The sequence below is a fragment of the Capsicum annuum genome, unplaced genomic scaffold (genome assembly GCF_002878395.1).
Source record: "Capsicum annuum cultivar UCD-10X-F1 unplaced genomic scaffold, UCD10Xv1.1 ctg1183, whole genome shotgun sequence".
Classification (NCBI taxonomy): domain Eukaryota; kingdom Viridiplantae; phylum Streptophyta; class Magnoliopsida; order Solanales; family Solanaceae; genus Capsicum; species Capsicum annuum.
Genome location: NW_025816940.1, coordinates 1735902 through 1755165, shown reverse-complemented (window position 1 = coordinate 1755165; position 19264 = coordinate 1735902). Strand labels below are relative to the sequence as shown.

General features: G+C 39.3%; 1 protein-coding gene across 2 annotated transcripts in view; it reads right to left on the bottom strand.

Annotated features, from left to right (window-relative positions):
- Positions 1-273: 273 nt before the first annotated feature.
- Positions 274-19264, bottom strand: part of LOC124890084 (WD repeat-containing protein 11-like) — a 28458-nt gene continuing 9467 nt past the window's right edge. The window contains exons 7-20 of one of the 2 annotated variants that reach the window (XM_047401956.1): positions 14272-14410; positions 14027-14141; positions 8958-9033; positions 8685-8867; positions 8095-8255; positions 6934-7039; positions 6032-6233; positions 5618-5904; positions 5271-5392; positions 4161-4305; positions 3963-4055; positions 1238-1330; positions 1103-1156; positions 274-1030 (exon numbers count right to left, since the gene is read on the bottom strand). In XM_047401956.1, coding sequence (XP_047257912.1) covers positions 914-1030; positions 1103-1156; positions 1238-1330; positions 3963-4055; positions 4161-4305; positions 5271-5392; positions 5618-5904; positions 6032-6233; positions 6934-7039; positions 8095-8255; positions 8685-8867; positions 8958-9033; positions 14027-14141; positions 14272-14410 — 1893 coding nt within the window. In that variant the 3' untranslated portion in view covers positions 274-913. The remainder of the gene's footprint in view (positions 1031-1102; positions 1157-1237; positions 1331-3962; positions 4056-4160; positions 4306-5270; positions 5393-5617; positions 5905-6031; positions 6234-6933; positions 7040-8094; positions 8256-8684; positions 8868-8957; positions 9034-14026; positions 14142-14271; positions 14411-19264) is intronic. The other variant, XM_047401955.1, reaches the window with a different exon arrangement.

The following is a 19264-nucleotide window of genomic DNA, read 5'->3' as shown; positions in this document are numbered from 1 at the left end:
ACTAAACATGATATAAAACTAATCCCAAACTTATCTCATCCAACATGGTATTATTTTATACCACCCCCATATGTGGTAAATTAGTCCAATGATTATAATCCCGGTATTAACATACCAAACGACCCATAAAAGTTGTAAAAAGAAATAAACACAAAAAAAAAACTAAAACTTACTACGAATTGGTTGGATTGAATTATGATCCGCTTTTTTAACTCATTTCAGCTCAAGTAACTTTGGGCAGGTTATTTTGACACCCTCAGTGGCGATAATGTATGAACTCAATGACTCGATGCTATTACAAAATCAATAAATCAATTTACAGTAGTTATATATTCTAATACAAAAGAATTGATCTTGAAACATGGCTAGCTTTCAAAAGACGTGTATTATGGCCCAAACTTCTGAACAGAACAATCGTCTGAGTGGTATACAATTGAAAGTCGTATATATGTCAAAAGAACATCTGTGACCACGTTAAAAGCAGCGCCAATTCTACCATGGTTGACCCACAGAACTGCAGATTACTTCTCTATCAATAACTTTGACAGGCCAAGTCTTTTCAATATGAATGAATACCAAACTGTAGTTCAGGCAAGGCTCTTGGCTTTTTTTTTTGTGATGCTTAAATGTCTTGAATTTTAGGCTCAAATGTAGGGTAAAGGATGAGAAGCTTGTTCCAATGACTCAGATTGCTGAGACGGAGATCTTAAGACACGCTGTAAAAGGTATCCCAGCAAAGATTTTTCAGTCCGAGAAAGGTTGGGAGTCCATGCAAAGGTGGACCAGTTTTCTCTGGTATTGTCCATAGTATTCACCAACCGCATGGACATCTTCACTTTCTGGGTTCAGTCCTGGCAAGTTAACCAACTTATCTGATGACCTTAATTCATCATCCAAGATAGATAGATATTCACTATGGATTTCCTGGCAAGCAAGTATAAACATGGCTGCTGTGTCTGGTTGTTGTGCCACACGAAGAGAAGCTAATGCCTCTGGCAATGCACCAGCAGCAACATACAATATAAGTGCCCTGCAGTGAATTATTACAAATTTAGGGAACCATCAATTTTCTGGAAAATACCAGATGAAGAAAAGATGATACCTCCAAATGTTGTGTTCGGAATGAAGAACATGCTGAGCCCACCTCAACAAAACCCTGCAGGACCACAATTTTAAGTTATCCATTTTTGACAAGTACTATATCGTAAGCAAATCATAGTAGTTATAGAACTTCCACGTTCTCTTTGATCAGTAACCTCGCATAATCAGTTCCTTTAAGATGTGTTGCAGCTAATGTTGCAGCATCAGTCCAGCATCCAGCATCTTGTAACTGCCAAATATGTAGAACGTGAAATTAGCCAAAAAGTAGAGAAATATGAAATGTGGCATGTTAATTGGAGTCGCGAAATCTGCACACGTCCATTTATAAATATAATGGCTAGTGAGTTGCAAAATCTGCACACGTTGATTTATAATTATAAGGGCTAGTGAAAGGAATAATTCTCAGAAAAGTAGATTAGCAACTACAGAAGATGCCCCAGTTGGAAGACTACAAAGATGATAACACGACCCAGCTATGGAAACATTTGGTATAAACAAATATGGTTTCAGTGGCAAACATTTTATGGGAAAATGGATAATTTTCTGGTGTACAGGGTTGTATAAGTGTAAATGGATAATTTTGATAGTAGTGTCTCGGTGATATCTTCGAGTATGAGAGATTAATAAAAAAAATTTCAAATGAAAATTAACAATAAGGTTCAAAAGTTGGTTAAAGCAAGTGATAAGGAATGAGTTGCAGCTATTCTAATTTTGTTCTCCATATTATTAGACCACGAGCATTTGACTTTGACCTTTAAATAAATTAGATACTTTGGTCCCTAAATGGATTGAATCCAATGCACTTTAATGTTTTCCAAGTGCAAATATGGATTTGAAACTGAGTGCTGAATTCTACACTTGGTCTTCCCAGCACCTATAAATTCTTAACAGAACGTTATCCTATGTTGCTCTGGCTCAGGTATTGGTGTCCGATATGGGTGCGGATGTAGAGGTTGGATCCTTCATGATCTAAATTCTGAGATCGGGGATACGGATCCAGGTAAGGATATGGCTGTGGGGATTCGGCTAAAAATAATTCAAATATCTAAAAGAAAAGTTATAAAACCCCAATTATGAGATTATGTGGAAAACTTGAGGAGACAATATTTGATAAAGAGGAGAATCCTGGAAGGAGATGAAAGGAAAAAGAGTGAGAAATTTCTATATACAAGGTGTTCCATTTTCTTCAGTTTCACCTATTTTTTTTTTTCCAATTACAGAAATCATTAAATCTGTACAAAATTTCCTTGTCGATTTTGGTCAAAGTACCCAAAATCGGTTGACTAAATCAGTTGTGGATCGTACACCCACACCCACATGTAGACACTACGGCACCAAAAGTGAAAAGTCCGAGAACATAGACGTGTTATATGAAGACATGATGATAATTAGGGTGTCTCTCAAAGGCATTGAACCTTCCTGGAAAATTGGGAACCTGTGATGATTGGATCCTCCAAAAATGCTGCCGCACCCGTGTCAGATCCTCCAAAATACATAGTTTTGGAGCATCCAACACACAATTGGTAGTATGTTTGAAGAGTCCAAGCAAAGTAGATGACAACCAGTAATTTCATGGCATACTACAGTGTCTAATCACCTAGCTGCCTCCAATTTCACCATGATGGCAAGTGGATCGGAGAAACAAAATTGAAAACTGCACTTCCGAACTTTTCAATAAATGATCACCTCCCTTCCGATCCGCATTAGTAACTCAATAAGAAATTGTCTAGTGGAGTCTCTCAAAGAGTTTTCAAGTAATTACAATATTTTTCATCCCTGTCTCGTTCCACCCAAAACTTCATAGCCAGCACCTTCCCGTAATTGACAGAAAACTGTAAAGACCTTAACAATGTTTCCTTGCCAAATATCCTCACAAGGGAGCTAATAAATTCAACACGCTCGCTGAGATCAAAAGGAATTAAAATCCCACACTAGTAAAATCTCCAATGGGCAGAATCCCATTCTAGGTCATGCTTCAGCTTACTTCAGATGATGCGTGATTGTGCCATTGACATTGTAAGTCTTGGTTCTTACACAACCACTCACCTTTATCCTCCTTATAAAAATCACTACCAGCAGCTCTCTTGGCAGCATATTTTTTTTGCTTGCAATTCAGCCGCAGGATTTGGGAAATTTTTCATCACTAGAAGAACGAGGCTAGAAACATTGCTCCAGTTTATGAGATGGCAAAATGCCATATGAAATTGAAGTAGTGCAATAAAACCACCATTGTCATTAATATGAACTACTGTCTATTACTTCCGTCAGTTTAAGGACCAAAATTGAGCATTTAGTTTAATTAAAGGTTAAATGAGCTAGGTTTAATAAACAGGGACCAAAATACGAATAAGACCATAAATCAAGAAAAACTTTAATAGTTCTCCTTACCCACTGGAAAACGATTTCCTTAAACAAAAGAGTTCCACCATACCAAACACAATTTATACGTATCACATCGTTTCCCCTCACTTTTAGAAGATCAATAATGATTTAATATGGTGGAAAAAGTCCCTCGACATATACACATAAATACATACATATATATAGTATATGTGTATATCATTGCAAGCTAGTCACAACTCCAACATGCAGAATCAGCAAGACGGAACAGTGAACCAGACAGAACCACACAGGAACAGTTAATAGTTCCACCAAGTAGGAAATATAAACGAATAGATCAAGATGCTATAAGATTTAATCATGCATCAAGCTCAATCTGCAATAAAGACACTGCAGACAGTCTATAAATCTCGCCCATTAAAGTTCAATAAAATGGAGGCATATAAGTTTAGCATCAGTCAATTAACGTTCAAGCAAGATCAAGATCACTAACAAAACAGAATATATATGGAGAACATTACCTGAGAACAAGCTTCTTGATGCCTGCCAACAGCACAAAGAAGATGTGTTCCAGACAAGGACCGGTCTGTTCTTACCATATTGGCAGCAACAACCTACACAAGCATCACAACAAGTGACTTAACAAAGACACCAACAGAAAGAAAGTGAAGAAAATTTATCTGAAAAGGGAAAAATGAAACACTGAAAGGAAGAAACACCTTCACGGCCAGCTCAAGTAACGATGTTGATACAGCTGAAGAAAGGGCAACAGCACGCAATGCATTTGAATAGAAATACGAGCTCTCTGGAGGCGTGGAGAGCAGTAAACTAACTGCTGCTTCTAGGTTTCCAATCGATACTAATCTGGTAATCAGAAACAAAACCATGAAGTCAAACTGTTGCTTATTGCCTTATTCAGAAATTCAAGATCAAATGACAGTCACCTAAAAAAATGCATGTGAAGGCCAGAAATTAATTTCCACATGATGAAAACCCTCACTGTTGATTCCTTAATATGTTCTGCTGTTCCTAAAGAGAGTAATAAGTGATATTGGTTCTGTTACTTCACTAGTTTCAGGGGACTAGTGAGATTTCCTGGAATATTTGCAATAGCAGACTCGTATTTTATCTCTTATTTAAGAATTGTAACACTCGATCATTTCAAACGCATCTGCATTCAGTCCAACCACTAGGGGCATCAAGAGATATCACCAGCCAATAACGCCCACACATATCCTCATTTAAGCAATGTGAGCTACTCGATGAAGCAATGCGAATATTTCGGAAGAGCAAATAAAAACATAGAGGGAATTTATCATTCAATGACAATTATGTTGCAAGCTTATGAAAGTGTGCATCAGTAGTATCCTAGACTTCATCACTTGGATAGTATCATAGTAATGCTATGCACCAGTAATATTCTGGACTTCATCAATTGGATGATAATGCTATATCTACACCTCAAGTCTGTCTATCACAATTAACAAAGCTATGTATTCCAATGTTCACTGCATTGTTCTTCGACAAGTTTCTCGACTTGCAGATTTGAGGATATATAAGTTCAAACGAAACAAGGCCAATCCTGTTAACCTCATTGACCAAAAATCTCAGTGTGCAGACACAAAAAGATATAATAGACCAACCTCCTCAGTGCAAGTCTGTCAATCACAATTAAAAGAGCAAAATGTTCTCATGTCCACTACTTACAGATTGGAGGATATACAAGTTTCAAACTAAACTAGGCAAAGCTTGTAAACCTCATTGACCAACAATCTTGGTGTGGTGGAGCAAACAGATATAACTAGACCATTTATACAGAGGACACTCACTCATGTACACGGTTTTGAATTGCCTCTTCCCCTTCCAGCTTTTCATGCCAAGGAATCTGCTCATTAGCAAGTGCCCACAACTCCTCTTTTTCAAAGGCCATCAGCTGAAGCTGACCATTTCCCTGCCAGACAAAAGCCATAAGATCAACAGATATCCTGGATTAGAACTAAAGGCACCTAATTCCTTTCTTTTCTTTCCTTTTTAATGAAAAGACACTAAAGGCACCTAACTTAGAAGGTGAAAACCATTCCTGAGAAATTGGAGTGCAGACACACAGTTAAAAAGCCAACTACGAGCAGATTATCTGTTTCATAAATATTCAACAGAATTATTTGATAAAACTAACCAAAGCATTATTTTTTCCCGTTCCGCTCCCCGACTTCCCTTTTGATGATATCCTATCTAACATAGATACTTCATCAAGCTCTGACGTCGAAGCTGATTGAGGTACTCTTGTTGGAGACTTGTTAGTCAATCTATTCATCCAGTAGTTTAGAGCTCGCGGTAATTGCAGCCAGAAAAGAGCTTCCATGGGTTCTCCAAATATAGCAGCAGCAAAGGCAAACCTTACTGCAGAACCTTTATCCACTAGACCGGCATAGAGTCTAACCAGCTCATCATTAAGTATGCACCCTTGAGTAACAGACATCGAAACATGTCAAATACTTCACCAAGTGTATTGTTTTTATGCAAAGTTTAAGTGTAAATGCTGATAGATAACATATCCTACAACATAATACGAGATTACACAAAATATTACCTTCTCTACGATAAGGCTCCAGTACTTTGAGAAGCATCTCAGGCACTACTGAGTCACCAATACGGGGTGATTCAATCATGTGGTTACGAAGATCTCCAGCAGTCGGAGTTCCAGGAACTTGGTAGTTTGTGTCATCTGCGGTTGCACTCCATGTATCAAACCACGATGGCTTCACACCTAACTGTAAGATTGTCCGTAATGCCTGCAATAAACAGAAAAAAAAAAACGAAAAGAAGAGGTAACAAAATTTTCATATCCAACTTCAATACGAAAGATTTTTTTATCGAAAATAAAGCCACACGATTTGACAGACAATGGTACTAATTTAACAACCTTAAACAAAATAGTTAATTTCAACTAAAGAATGGACTTTGAGCCTAACAACCCCAAAAGCTAGCTTTTCAAGTGAGGGATCCCCTAGACCATATAAGGAGAAACCCAACCATTCTCTCAATTACTATAGGAAACCAAAAACCGGGGCATTCCAAGACTAGAGTTTCGAGGCATTATAACGTAACATAGGCCAACATTAGATAACACAACAATAGGGATCAGTTTGGCTATGATACAATCAACAACAACAAACCCAGTGTATCCCACATAGTGAGGTCTGGGGAGGGTAAGATGTACACAGTCCATACCTCTACCTCTAAAGAAGTAGAAAGGCTGTTTCCGATAGACCCCCGGCTATGATACAATGATAAGAAAAATGGGCCTTCATCCTAACTCGACCTCACAAGCTAGCTATGAGGTTAGAAATCTCCAAGATCATATAAGGAGGCAACAACCAATTCCCTCAACCAACCGAGACACTTAACAAATTCAAATATTCTTCTTAATAAAGCTATCCTAACTATGTTAGTTTAGCATGCGTTAGTTGAGAAAAGGAAAAGCAAAGTTACCAGGGCATGTGGTGTGGGTAGTAATATGGGAGAACACAAAGGCACTGGTCGAAATCTTTCTTTGACTGGTCGAGCTTGCGGACCATGGACCATTTTCTTGTCACTTCTGCATAGGCAAAAAACAGTTTTACAAAGATACGCAAGTAAACTCTGTAAAACAAATCTATCTAGGATAGACAAAAGTTTTAAAATATAACGAATGAGATATTATTTTGGGTTATTGGAGGAAGTAAAAGAAATTGCATCAAGTTAAAGTATTTCAAACTGCAAACATCATATTTCTGCCTCCAAGGGTATAAATTGATCAATATCATACACAATCATAGCAGTCACTTAAATTGTTCTCCCTATGTGTTATACGTACGGGGACTAGCATTCTTTAGTTTTCAAGGTTAATGCAGGGAACTTCAAAAATTTATGGAAATTTATTAGTGTCAACATTCTCTGAAATGTAGCGGGTAATAACTGCAATTTGATGAAATTAAAGGCAATTTTCCTCAAAAAAGTGAGTGACAGAGAGACAATCACAATACCAAACAACAATCTACCCAGTGTATCCCCACCAAATAATTAAAACTAAGCTTCTTGAAAAGGACCAAAAGGGAAGTTCAGTGCACTAAGCTCTCGTCATGTACGGGTCCAGGGAAGGACCGGACCACAAGAGTCTATTGTATGCAGCCTTGCCCCGCATTTAGGCAAGGTTGTTTCCACAGCTCGAACCCCTGACCTCCTAGTCACATGGCAAGAACTTTACCAATTATGCCAAGGCTCCCAAGTAAAATAAATTGAAACAGCGACGCAGAGCAAAATAACCAATCAAATCATGATAAACTCGTCCCAACTCCTAAGCATGATTGCGAACTTAAGGAAAAAGAAGCAGAAACTGAGATAAAGGATTCTTCTAGCAACTCCACACAGGCATTTACTTTTGTTCTCTTTATGAAGGCTCCCGACAAGCATTACTTTATCTTTAAACACACATCTAGAAGCAAGACAAGAAATTTGATTAACCTACAGAGCAATTATTCAAGAGTCTAGTACGCAAGCTGCTTCCTTCGCCAGCAGGATTGTATATTTCAATTTTTACTGAATTTTTATTTTTAACCTGGCAGAACAGATAAAAAAGATAATGAAACAGATAACAAGCTTGTTTGGACATACATATTTACTTCAACAAGGCGAAAGCTGCTATCAGCTCCAGCAATACATAACACAAGTGGATCATTCTTATCTAATCGCAAAGGCAACCAATCGAGCTCCAATACAAGAGTTCCAGGAAATTGAGGTTGTAAAAGTGAATTGGCTAAGGGATCGGGTGAGTCCTGCAAATGAGAAATGCAATATAGTTTAGAAGCAATTAGAACTGTGTGCAAGACTTTTAGATAACCTTTGAACAGCTAATTATTGAGGCTTTTGGCGAATCCCATGCAAAGAACTTGAGGGAAGGATAATGGAAAGTTCGGTTATCCAAGTTCTATGGATCTCACAAAGATAACACTACAGATTAGGAATCACACTACAAAATAAAGGAGCAATGGGATTTCTGATACTACTGGAAATATATACTCTTAATCAGCAAAGGAAAAATATATACTCTTAATCATCAAAAAAAACTACAAAGATTATGGATTCCTAAGAAAGGGAAAATCATACAAATTCCAAGTATGTTGATTTCCATAGAAGAGGACACAAGAGCACTCGGAATATTGACGCACATGCAAAGAAAGCAACAAGGGGAATTTCTCGCTTACCAGATCAAATACCGAGAATGTGTTATCATAAAACAAAACGGCAATACGTCCACGGCTACGGTCTCCAAGAACTACTGGTGAGAACTTGATTCTACGAATTCCTTCCCTATGGGTATTAAATGAGGAAGACTGACCAGTAGTAACATCCCACCAGCGTATGTTTCCTGACCTGTCCCCCATAACCTGCAGAATGGATGCATTACTGCCTACCTTGTTAACAAATAAGCAACCAGACAGAAAATGACACTTTGATGTAAAGAACACATGACATACCACATGAGGCAGGCGATAGGCCATTGCCGTCACCAAGCCCTCAGATGAAACAAATGACGAAGAAGGCCACTTTGGCCTGGAAAAATGGCGATAACGTTATGTGAGGCATAATAATAGTACAACTGATAGCAAAACAAAGAAATTGAAAGAGTAAGGTAATCTCTCTCTCCCTCTCTCTCCCGCCCTCTCACCCAAGCTACACTGCAAATTTTAGATTATCCAAGAAACTTGGCAGTTGGCATCATTACTTATCATTGAACCTAACAAAAATCAATAACAACAACAAACCCAGTGTATTCCCACCTAGTGGGGTCTGGGGGGGTAAGATGTACGCAGTCCATACCTCTACCTCTAAAGAAGTAGAAAGGCTGTTTCCGATAGACCCCCGGCTCAAGTCACGAGATACCACACAAACTCATAGTAAAGCACAGAACTAGATTACATAACATAAATGCGGCACCCATAAGTATTAGAAAACAGAGGAAAGCACACAGATTCGTAATAAAACATGGAACACGGAATCATAACAAGAATAAAAAAAACCCCAAGTAATTCCCTACACTAGCGACCCAAACCGGCCCTAGTCTTCTGCCCTAATTCGCGTCCTCCAGACCTTCCTATCTAGGGTCATGTCCTCGGTGAGCTGTAACTGTTCCATGTCCCGCCTAATCACCTCACCCCAGTACTTCTTCGGCCTACCCCTACCCCGCCTAAAACCATCCAACGCTAGCCTCTCACACCTACGAACCGGAGCATCCATGCCCCTCCTCTTCACGTGTCCGAACCATCTCAATCGGGCTTCCCGCATCTTGCACTCCACTGGAGTCACACCAACCTTCTCCCGGATAGTCTCATTCCGAACTCTATCCCCTCTAGTCAGCCCACACATCCAGCGCAACATCCGCATTTCTGCCACCTTCATTTTTTGGATGTGGGAGTTCTTAACTGGCCAACACTCCGCTCCATACAACATGGCCGGACGGACTACCACCCTGTAGAATTTGCCTTTCAGCTTGGGCGGCACCTTCTTATCACACAACACCCCCGACGCGAGCTTCCACTTCATCCATCCCGCCCCAATACGGTGCGAGACATCCTCGTCAATCTCACTGTTACTCTGGATCACGGACCCGAGATACTTGAAACTATCCCTCTTACATACCTCCTGTAATTCCAGCTTCACTACTACCTCATTCTCCCGCCTCACGTCATTAAACTTGCATTCCACATACTCTGTCTTGCTTCTGCTCACCCTGAACCCTTTAGACTCAAGAGTTTGCCTCCACACCTCTAATTTGTCATTCACACCCCTTCGAGTCTCATCTATCAGAACTACATCGTCTGCAAAAAGCATACACCAAGGCACCTCCCCTTGAATACGCCGCGTCAACACATCCATCACCAACGCAAACAAAAAGGGACTAAGAGTAGATCCCTGATGCAATCCTGTCAAGACAGTGAAATGCTCTGAGTCTCCTCCCGCCGTCCTCACCTGAGTTTCCGCTCCATCATACATATCCTTAATTGCTCTGATATATGCCAGCGGTACTCCACTCACCTCCAAGCATCTCCAAAGCACCTCCCTGGGGACTTTGTCGTAAGCCTTCTCCAGGTCGATAAACACCATGTGCAGGTCCTTCTTCCTTTCCCTATACTGTTCCACCAACCTCCGCACCAGGTGAATTGCCTCCGTCGTCGAGCGGCCAGGCATAAATCCAAACTGGTTTTCCGAAATAGACACTATCCGTCTCAGCCTCACCTCGACCACTCTCTCCCAAATCTTCATAGAGTGACTCAATAACTTAATCCCCTATAGTTATTGCAACTCTGGATGTCACCCTTATTCTTATAGAGAGGGATCATGGTACTCCACCTCCAAGCCTCGGGCATCTTTGCCGTCTTAAAGATTTCATTAAACAATCCAGTCAACCACCTTACACCAGCCTCTCCAACGAACTTCCAAAACTCCACCGGTATCTCGTCTGGCCCCGTCGCCCTACCCCTTCGCATCCTGCGAACAGCCTCTCTAACCTCTTCTACCTTAAAACGTCTACAATAGCTAAAATCCCGACACTCCTCTGAGTGCTCCAGTTCCCCTAACACAATAGCTCTATCCCCTTCGTCATTCAAGAGCCTATAAAAGTACGACTGCCATGAATACAACATTTTTCTTTTTTGTTAGATGATACACAGAGACACATAAAAAGAGACCACTGATAATCTAAAACCTTGCACTCTCTGCAACAGAATCTCATAACAGAAGACCAGAAATTTGCAATACAATTGTACAAACATTATGAAGTACTATTTTCTGTTACCAAGTCATAAAAGCTTCAAAACGGAGCTCAGAACTCAAGGAAGACCATACATATACGGAAAGTATCTAATCAATGGCATTGATTGCTAATAGGCCACAAGAAAACACATTAAATTCTTGTTATATAATCAGCCGGTTCCAGTGTTATCGATGGTGAGAGCCATGTCGCCAATGGCGAGGCGCCATATGCCTTTCGTGGCGATGCGACCTGTGAAAGGCGACACCAAGACGAGAATGGCGACATGGTGACGAGGCGAGACGCTAAAAGCGACACATTTTTATTTTTTTAAAAAAAATTTAGGGTTTTAAAGATAAAAGATAATTTTAGGGCTTTTATTTTCATTTGCTTTGACTGCTACCACAGAGAGGCGACTGCGACTGCGACTGTGAGTGATTCCGGTGACTACGGCAGGCGGCGACTGGTAAGTCGTTTCTCTGTTTCTTTTTTTCTTTTTCTACTTTCTTCTTATTTTCTCTCCACTGGTCAGTCGTTATTCATAGTCTACTGATTTCTACTTGATTTTTTTCTTCTTCAACTTCTTTCACTGATTACAGCTTACAGAGGACATGACCCTTGACAGGAAGGTGTGGAAGACGCGGATTAGGGTAGAGGGTTAGGGGGTGGGAGTGCGAAGGTAGTAATAGGGGAGTGCTCCTTTGGGTCTGGAGTTTCTGGTTCGTAGTGTTGTGGCTGTAGTTTGGGGCTAGTGGTGTTGGCATTTTTGCATCCCGTACTAGTTTATTATGCACTTATCTTTTGTGTTTGTTATACGGTTAGTTTGTTTTGTGTAGCATACTAGTTTATATGCTCCTACTTTTTGTATTTGTTATACTGTTATTGGTCTTAAGCCGGGACTCTACCGGAAACAACCTCTTTACTTCTCTTGAGGTAGTGGTATGGTCTGCGTACACTCTACCCTCCCCAGACCCCACTAAGTGGGAATACACTGGGTATGTTGTTGTTGTTGCTGTTGTTTTTTTTCTTCTTCTTCTTCTTCCATTGTCTTTTTCACAAAGAGCAAAAAATAATATCTACTATCTATTTTTAGTTTTTCAACAACAACATACCCAGTGTATTCCCACAAAGTGGGGTCTAGGAAGGGGGGAGTGTACGTAAACCATAGCACTACCTCTGTAGAGAGGTTGTTTCCGATAGACCCCCGACTTAGGACCAATAGCAGTATTAACAAACCCAAAACAAATGCATATAAACTAGTACAATCTGCAAAATAAACTAACACCACTAACCATACGATAATCCTACATCCACAAGATAATATTAAAAACTACCTATTCGAAACCATACACAACATTCAACACCACGAACAAGAAACTTTAAACACCAATAAAGAACGCCCCCTATTGTTACCGACGCACTCTCACCCCCTAACCCTCTACCCTAATCCGCATCCTCCACACCTTCCTATCAAGGGTCATGTCCTCTGTAAGTTGTAACTGCTCCATATCATGCCTAATCACCTCCCTCCAATATATCTTCAGCCTACCTCTACCTCGCCTAAAACCATCCATAGCTAGTGTCTCACACCTCCGCATTGGAGCATCAGAGCCCCTCCTCATCGCATGCCCGAACCAACGTAGCCTTACTTCTCGCATCTTGTCCTCCACCGAGACCACTCCCACCTTCTCCCGAATAATCTCATTCCTTACCATATCTTTCCTGGTATGGCCACAGATCCATCGCAACATCTTCATCTCCGCCACCTTCAACTTTTGGATGTGGGAGTTTTTAATTGGCCAACACCCCGCTCCATACAACATAGCCGGCCGAACCGCCACTCTGTAGAACTTCCCTTTAACCTCTGGGGGCACCTTCTTATCACATAAAACTCCCAAAGAGAGCCTCCACTTCAACCGCCCTTCCCTAATACGATGAGTGACATCCTCGTCAATCTCATTATCGCCCTGAATCATAGACCCCACATACTTGAAACTCTCCCTCTTCTGGATGGCCTGAGAGTCTAGCTTCACAACCACGTCAGCCTCCTGCAACACATCACTAAACTTACACTCCAAGTACTCCGTCTTGGTCCTACTTAACTGAAACCCTTTAGACTCAAGGGTCTATCTCCAAATCTCCAACTTATCATTAACTCCTCGAATCTTATCGATCAGTACCACATCATCAACAAATAACATACACCAAGGCACCTCCCCTTGAAATATTTTTAGTTTTTGACTTGAAATATTTGCTAATATATTATTGCTATTGTGATTTTAATTACTTATATCTGCAATTAAATATTTTAATTTTTTGGTATTAATTGTCGCCGCACTTCCAAAAAGCAACCCCCTCGCTGGCTCATCTCGCCGCATGGCGAGGCAGAGCCTTGTCGCCTTCCGCCATCCAAAACACCGGCCTGTTTATAGCATATAGGGGGTCAGAAATGTCCACTTAGCAGCTGACTACTTGTAGCTTAAGCAGACTACAAAGACACTGCATACTTTGATCAGTAAAAGAACTTTTGCAGTATATTTAAAATTGAATTATGGAAAGATTTAATAGATTTCGACAACTTGAATGACAAATAATACACACACAGTAATATATATATAGAAGGAACAAAGAGAACTAATCTAAAGTTCATCTCTTTGGCCAAATCCATATTGATCCATAATGTTCAATCACTAAATCTAAATATTCACTAAGCATAGGACAAGAATTGACTTGAACAGTTGGACCACTAAATACTAACTAATTGACCGCTGTTTTATTAACAGTAGAAGAAAATACCTGAAGTCACGGATCCTTCGACCATGAACCTCAAAAACTCCAAGTGCACCATTGACTAGTGCAAAAGAGAAACTTTCTGAAAATTCATCTTGAGATCCATCTGTCCCAGCTCCTTCTGCAGTCAAAATTTACTCCTTGAGTATTAGCATTCACTCAACAGATCATAGAAGATATCATTTTGTAAGTCAGATAAGGAAATATATATAATTAAGTAATGCGTGAAAAATCAAGTAAACTGAGCTCACTAGCATCTGCTGCAGCTGCTTCTTTTGTTGGGGAGGATGTCTCTGCTGATGGTATGGCAGGACGATCTTTAGGCAATGGCCGTGGTACTGTTGGAAGGGTCCATTCTAGCACAGTGAACGGGAGAGCTAGTGATCTAAGCTGCATTGAAAAATATATAATACAATAAATGCTGAAAAGTAAAGAATAAAGAATGCAATGGCAGATAAACACCAACCAGGCAGACAAAAAAATGTTATATTTCTAACTAAACTTCAATTATATTACTCCGTTTAAAAAACAATGACCTACTTTCCTTTTTAGTCTATATATATCAAGAACAATGACCCTTTCCTTTTTTGACAACACTTCAATTCCAATTTTCCATGTGACATGTTTAAGACCACAAGATTAAGGGGTATTTTAGTAAATTTTACATAACTTTAATTTAAGACCACAAGAATCAAAAGTCTTCTTTATTTTCTTGAACTCCATGTCAAGTCAAAAGAGGTCTTTGTTTTGAAACGGTGGGAGTACTCAGCTATTTCAGGAGTACTGGTGACACTAGGGTAGCTACAAGCATGCAGTCATCATTTCCACGAGGTAGTTGGCAATCCAGTTAGATCCAAATCAATATGTTTGTGAGAAATATAAGAGAAAAATATTATTGAATTGTTGTTACTACATTATTACATTGAAGCCCTATTTATAGACAATACATTCCAATCCTTTTCCTAATAGGACACTACATTACAATCCTTTTCCAAGTAGGATTTTATATGTTATTCCTATTCCTACTCATATTCTAACACTCCCCCTCAAGCTGGTGCATAGAATACATATATACCAAGCTTGTTATGGACGCAACTAATATGAGAATCGGTGAGGGACTTGGTGAAGATATCTGCAAGAAAACTGATAAGGACTGGACGTCTGGGAAACCTCAATTGAAACGGAACAAACTGAAAAAATAATCCGAAAAGTAGTAAATATTGCCATAAAGTCGATGTGTCGCTGAAAATTTGCCGAAAACTGGTATAAAATATACGGGTCATCTCGAAATCAAGAGACAAGTGGATCTTGAACATGAAAGTCACCGGAAACTTAACCAAAACATGCTCACCTGCCAGATTATTAGATTTGATGGTTGAAAAGTGACTACAATCTGAGGGAAAAAAAAAGTATAAGGGCAGGGTCGGAATGATGACACGACCCTACCGAAAAAGAGAAATATGTGTAGGGTTGGAATGATAGCACGACCCTATTGAGAAATAGAAATTATATGAGTAGAGTCGGAATGACAGCACGATCCTACTGAAAAAGATCTGAGGAGTCACCGAAAAGACATATGGAACTATGTAAATTAAATCTGAGGAGTCACCAGAAAGATGCATGGTGCTATGCAACTCAGATATGAGACAGTAGTCCGGAAAGATGCACGGTGCTATGCAAATCAGATATGATAAAATAGTCACCGAAAAGAAGTACGGTGCTGAGAAAAATAAATATGAAAAAGTAGTCACCGAAAAGATGTATGGTGCTACGTAAAGATATGAGAAAATAGTCACTACAAAGATACACAGTGAGCCAGTAACCCACTTTTGCTAACATAATCATTGGCCAGACGGGCGGCATATATGGATTATAGCCGCCCGACTCTTTGATTATTTACCAAGATCGTGGAAGCTCTGATGTCATGTTAGAAAATATAAGAGAAAAATATTATTGAATTGTTGTTACTATATTATTACATTGAGACCCTATTTATAGACAATACATTCCAATCCTTTTCCTAATAGAACACTACATTACAATCCTTTTCTAAGTAGGATTTTATATGTTATTCCTATTCCTACTCATATTCTAACAATGTTGAACAAGTCTTTACAAGTAACTCGTTGTGTTTAGATGCAGAAACAACACATGACTAAGCAAGGGACTGACACTGAATTGCATGATCAGCAAATCCTAAATAGCAAAGCATTCAAATCCACGTTTCAAAACCTAATAAAAATGCATCATTTTTTATTTGTTCAAATCCACATTTCAAAACCTAATACAAATGCATTATTTTTTAAAAAGGAGCATCTTCTCAAAAGCCTAACTGCCCAAGTATAACGAAGGTTTGGGGCATGAGGTAAGAAAAGCTGATCTTTTCATAGCTAATCTCGATATTAGTTTCCCAAAGTTTTTCTTTACCACTAATTTATTGAAAATTTTGATTGAACCACAACATTCACAGTGTAATCCCACAAGTGTTTGAGAAGGGTGGTGTATATGCAGCCTTTCCCTACCTTGCGAGGGTAGAGAGATTATTTCTGATAGACTCTCGGCTAAAATAAAACATATCAAAATCAGGTATGAAAAGGAAATACAATAGTGAAGAAACCATGCCGAAGATAATGGGATAAAGAACAATAGCAACAACAAATAATACGGTAATTGGTGAAATAACAGGTAAATAATAAAATAAAAAAAGAAGATAGTAGGAGAGTAATAATAATAATAATATTGATAAGAGAAACTAGACAATGCTCGACTACCTATTAACCTTCTATCGCCATCCTTGCCCTTCATATCCTCCTAGCTAGGGTGAGGTCCTTAGTAAGTTACAAGTGTGTCGTGTCATGTCATGTCTAATCACATCTCCCCAATACTTCTTCCACATGCCTCTACCTCTGCTCAAATCCACCATAAACAATCTCCCACACCTCCCCATTGGGGCATCTGTGCATCTTCTCTTTGCATGCTCGAACCATCTCAGTCTCACTTCCTTCATTTTGTCCTATCACAGAGTCATTCCCATCTTATTTCAAATATCTTCGTTGCTAATCCTATCTCTCCTAGTATGCCCACACAACATCCTCATTTTTGCTACTTTCATCTTCTGGACATGCAATTTGTTGACTGGCCAATACTTTACCCCATAAAATATAGTCTAGAACCACTTTATAAGACACACCTTTTAAATCTTGTTGGCATATTCTTATCACACAAGACACCAAATGCAAGTCTTTATTTCATCCAGCCTACATCAATACAATGTATAATGACATCGTCAATCTCCCCATTTCCGTGGATAAGTGATCCAAGATACATAAAACCTCCTCTCTTGGATATGACTTGTGTATCAGTCCTAACTTCCACCTCTGCCTCATCACTGGATTTACGCCCCAAGTTCTCTATCTTAGTTCTGATCAACCTGAACCCTTTCGACTCCAGGATCTGTCTCTAAACCTCCAGGCTATACTTAACTCTGTTGCGTGACTCGACAATTCAATACTGCGTCATCTGTGTATAGCATACACGATGGCACCTCACTTGGATATGTCGCATTGGTTTATCCATCACCAAAGAAAATATAAACAAACTAAAAACCAACCGCTTATGCAACTCATCACAGTTGGAAAGTTCTCTGAATCTCCTCCCACTGCACTCACTCGGGTCTTAGCTCCATCATAAATGTCCTTAATCGCCTTAATGTCCTTAATGTAATCTACAGATACACTTTTAGCCTCCAAACATCTCCATGGAACCCTCTGCGGGACTTTGTCTTGTGCTTTTCTTAGGTCAGTGAACACCTTATGTAAGTCTTTCTACCTCTCACTATATTGCTACACCAATCTCCTAACGTGATGGATGGCTTATGTAGTTGACATCCTGGCATGAATCCAAATTGGTTCTTGGTAATAGATACACCCCTCCTCACTCTCATCTCCACCACCCTCTCCCAAATTTGAAATGAACTAACTGTTTTTTTTACTATTACTGTCAATTCCAGTGCATGTACATGTTGTTAGTCCACTCTCTTGGTTGCATGTACATGTTAGTCCACTCTCTTGGTTCTTAGCAGTAGATCTATGTAACCTAATAAATTCCATTTTCAGCGAAGAAAATTGTCTCAAAAGACCTAGTCTCTTGCAATCCACATAAACTTAGTGTATAATAGAGCACATGGCATGAAAAGATCTATATAGGTGACATCAATAGCGGCGATTAATGCTTAGTTCACTAAGAGATTATCACTCTAGTTTGAGATTTGTAATTTGGATGTCAGTAGTAGATGTAAAGAATGGATCTTGGGCCTAACTCAACCTCAAAAGCTAGCTCATAAGGGGAGGATTGTCCAAGTCCATATAAGGAGACCAATTACCCATCTATTTTCCGATGTGGGATACTTAACACTCCCCCGCATGCCCAAGCCTCATTAATTGGAGCGTGGACAATATAATATGGGGGCCCAACATCGATGAACAAAGATTTGGGATGAGTCTGACTCTGATACCATGTAAAGAATGGATTTTGGCCTAACTCAACCTCAAAAGCTAGCTCATGAAGGGAAGATTGTCCAAGTCCATATAAGGAGACCAATTACCCATCCCTTTTTTGATGTGGGATACTTAACAGTAGTGAACTTAAATATTCAGATAATGCATGGCTACCACAGTCCAATAGGGTGACATGATCAATGTGGATTCATATTGTCAACCACAACTCGTCTGGAATTAAGGTGTAATTCATCTTTCTTATTGTTGAAGTGTGTGATTATATCATATAAAAACTTAAGCTTTAATAGAGAACAAACTTTTAATTTTTATATTATATTCTCAACACACCCCCTCACATGCCGATCTAATTTTTTTCAAGGCCCAGGCACATGAAAGTTCTTTTTGATAATGGATGGTGTTGAGATGACTGTGGATCTCAACACCATCCATTATCAAAAAGAACTTTCACGTGCCTGGGCCTTGAAAAAAATTAGACCGGCATATGAGGGAGTGTGTTGAGAATATAATATAAATGTGGATTCATATTGTTAACCATAACTTGTCTGGGATTAAGGTGTAGTTATTTATCTTTCTTATTATTGAAGTATGTGATTATCTAATATAAAAACTTGAAGCTATAACAGAGAACTAACTTTTATTCTTTTAATTATATTCACAACACATCCCTCACGTGCCGATCTAATTCTTTTTCATGTCCCAGGCACATGAAAGTTCTTTTTGATAATGG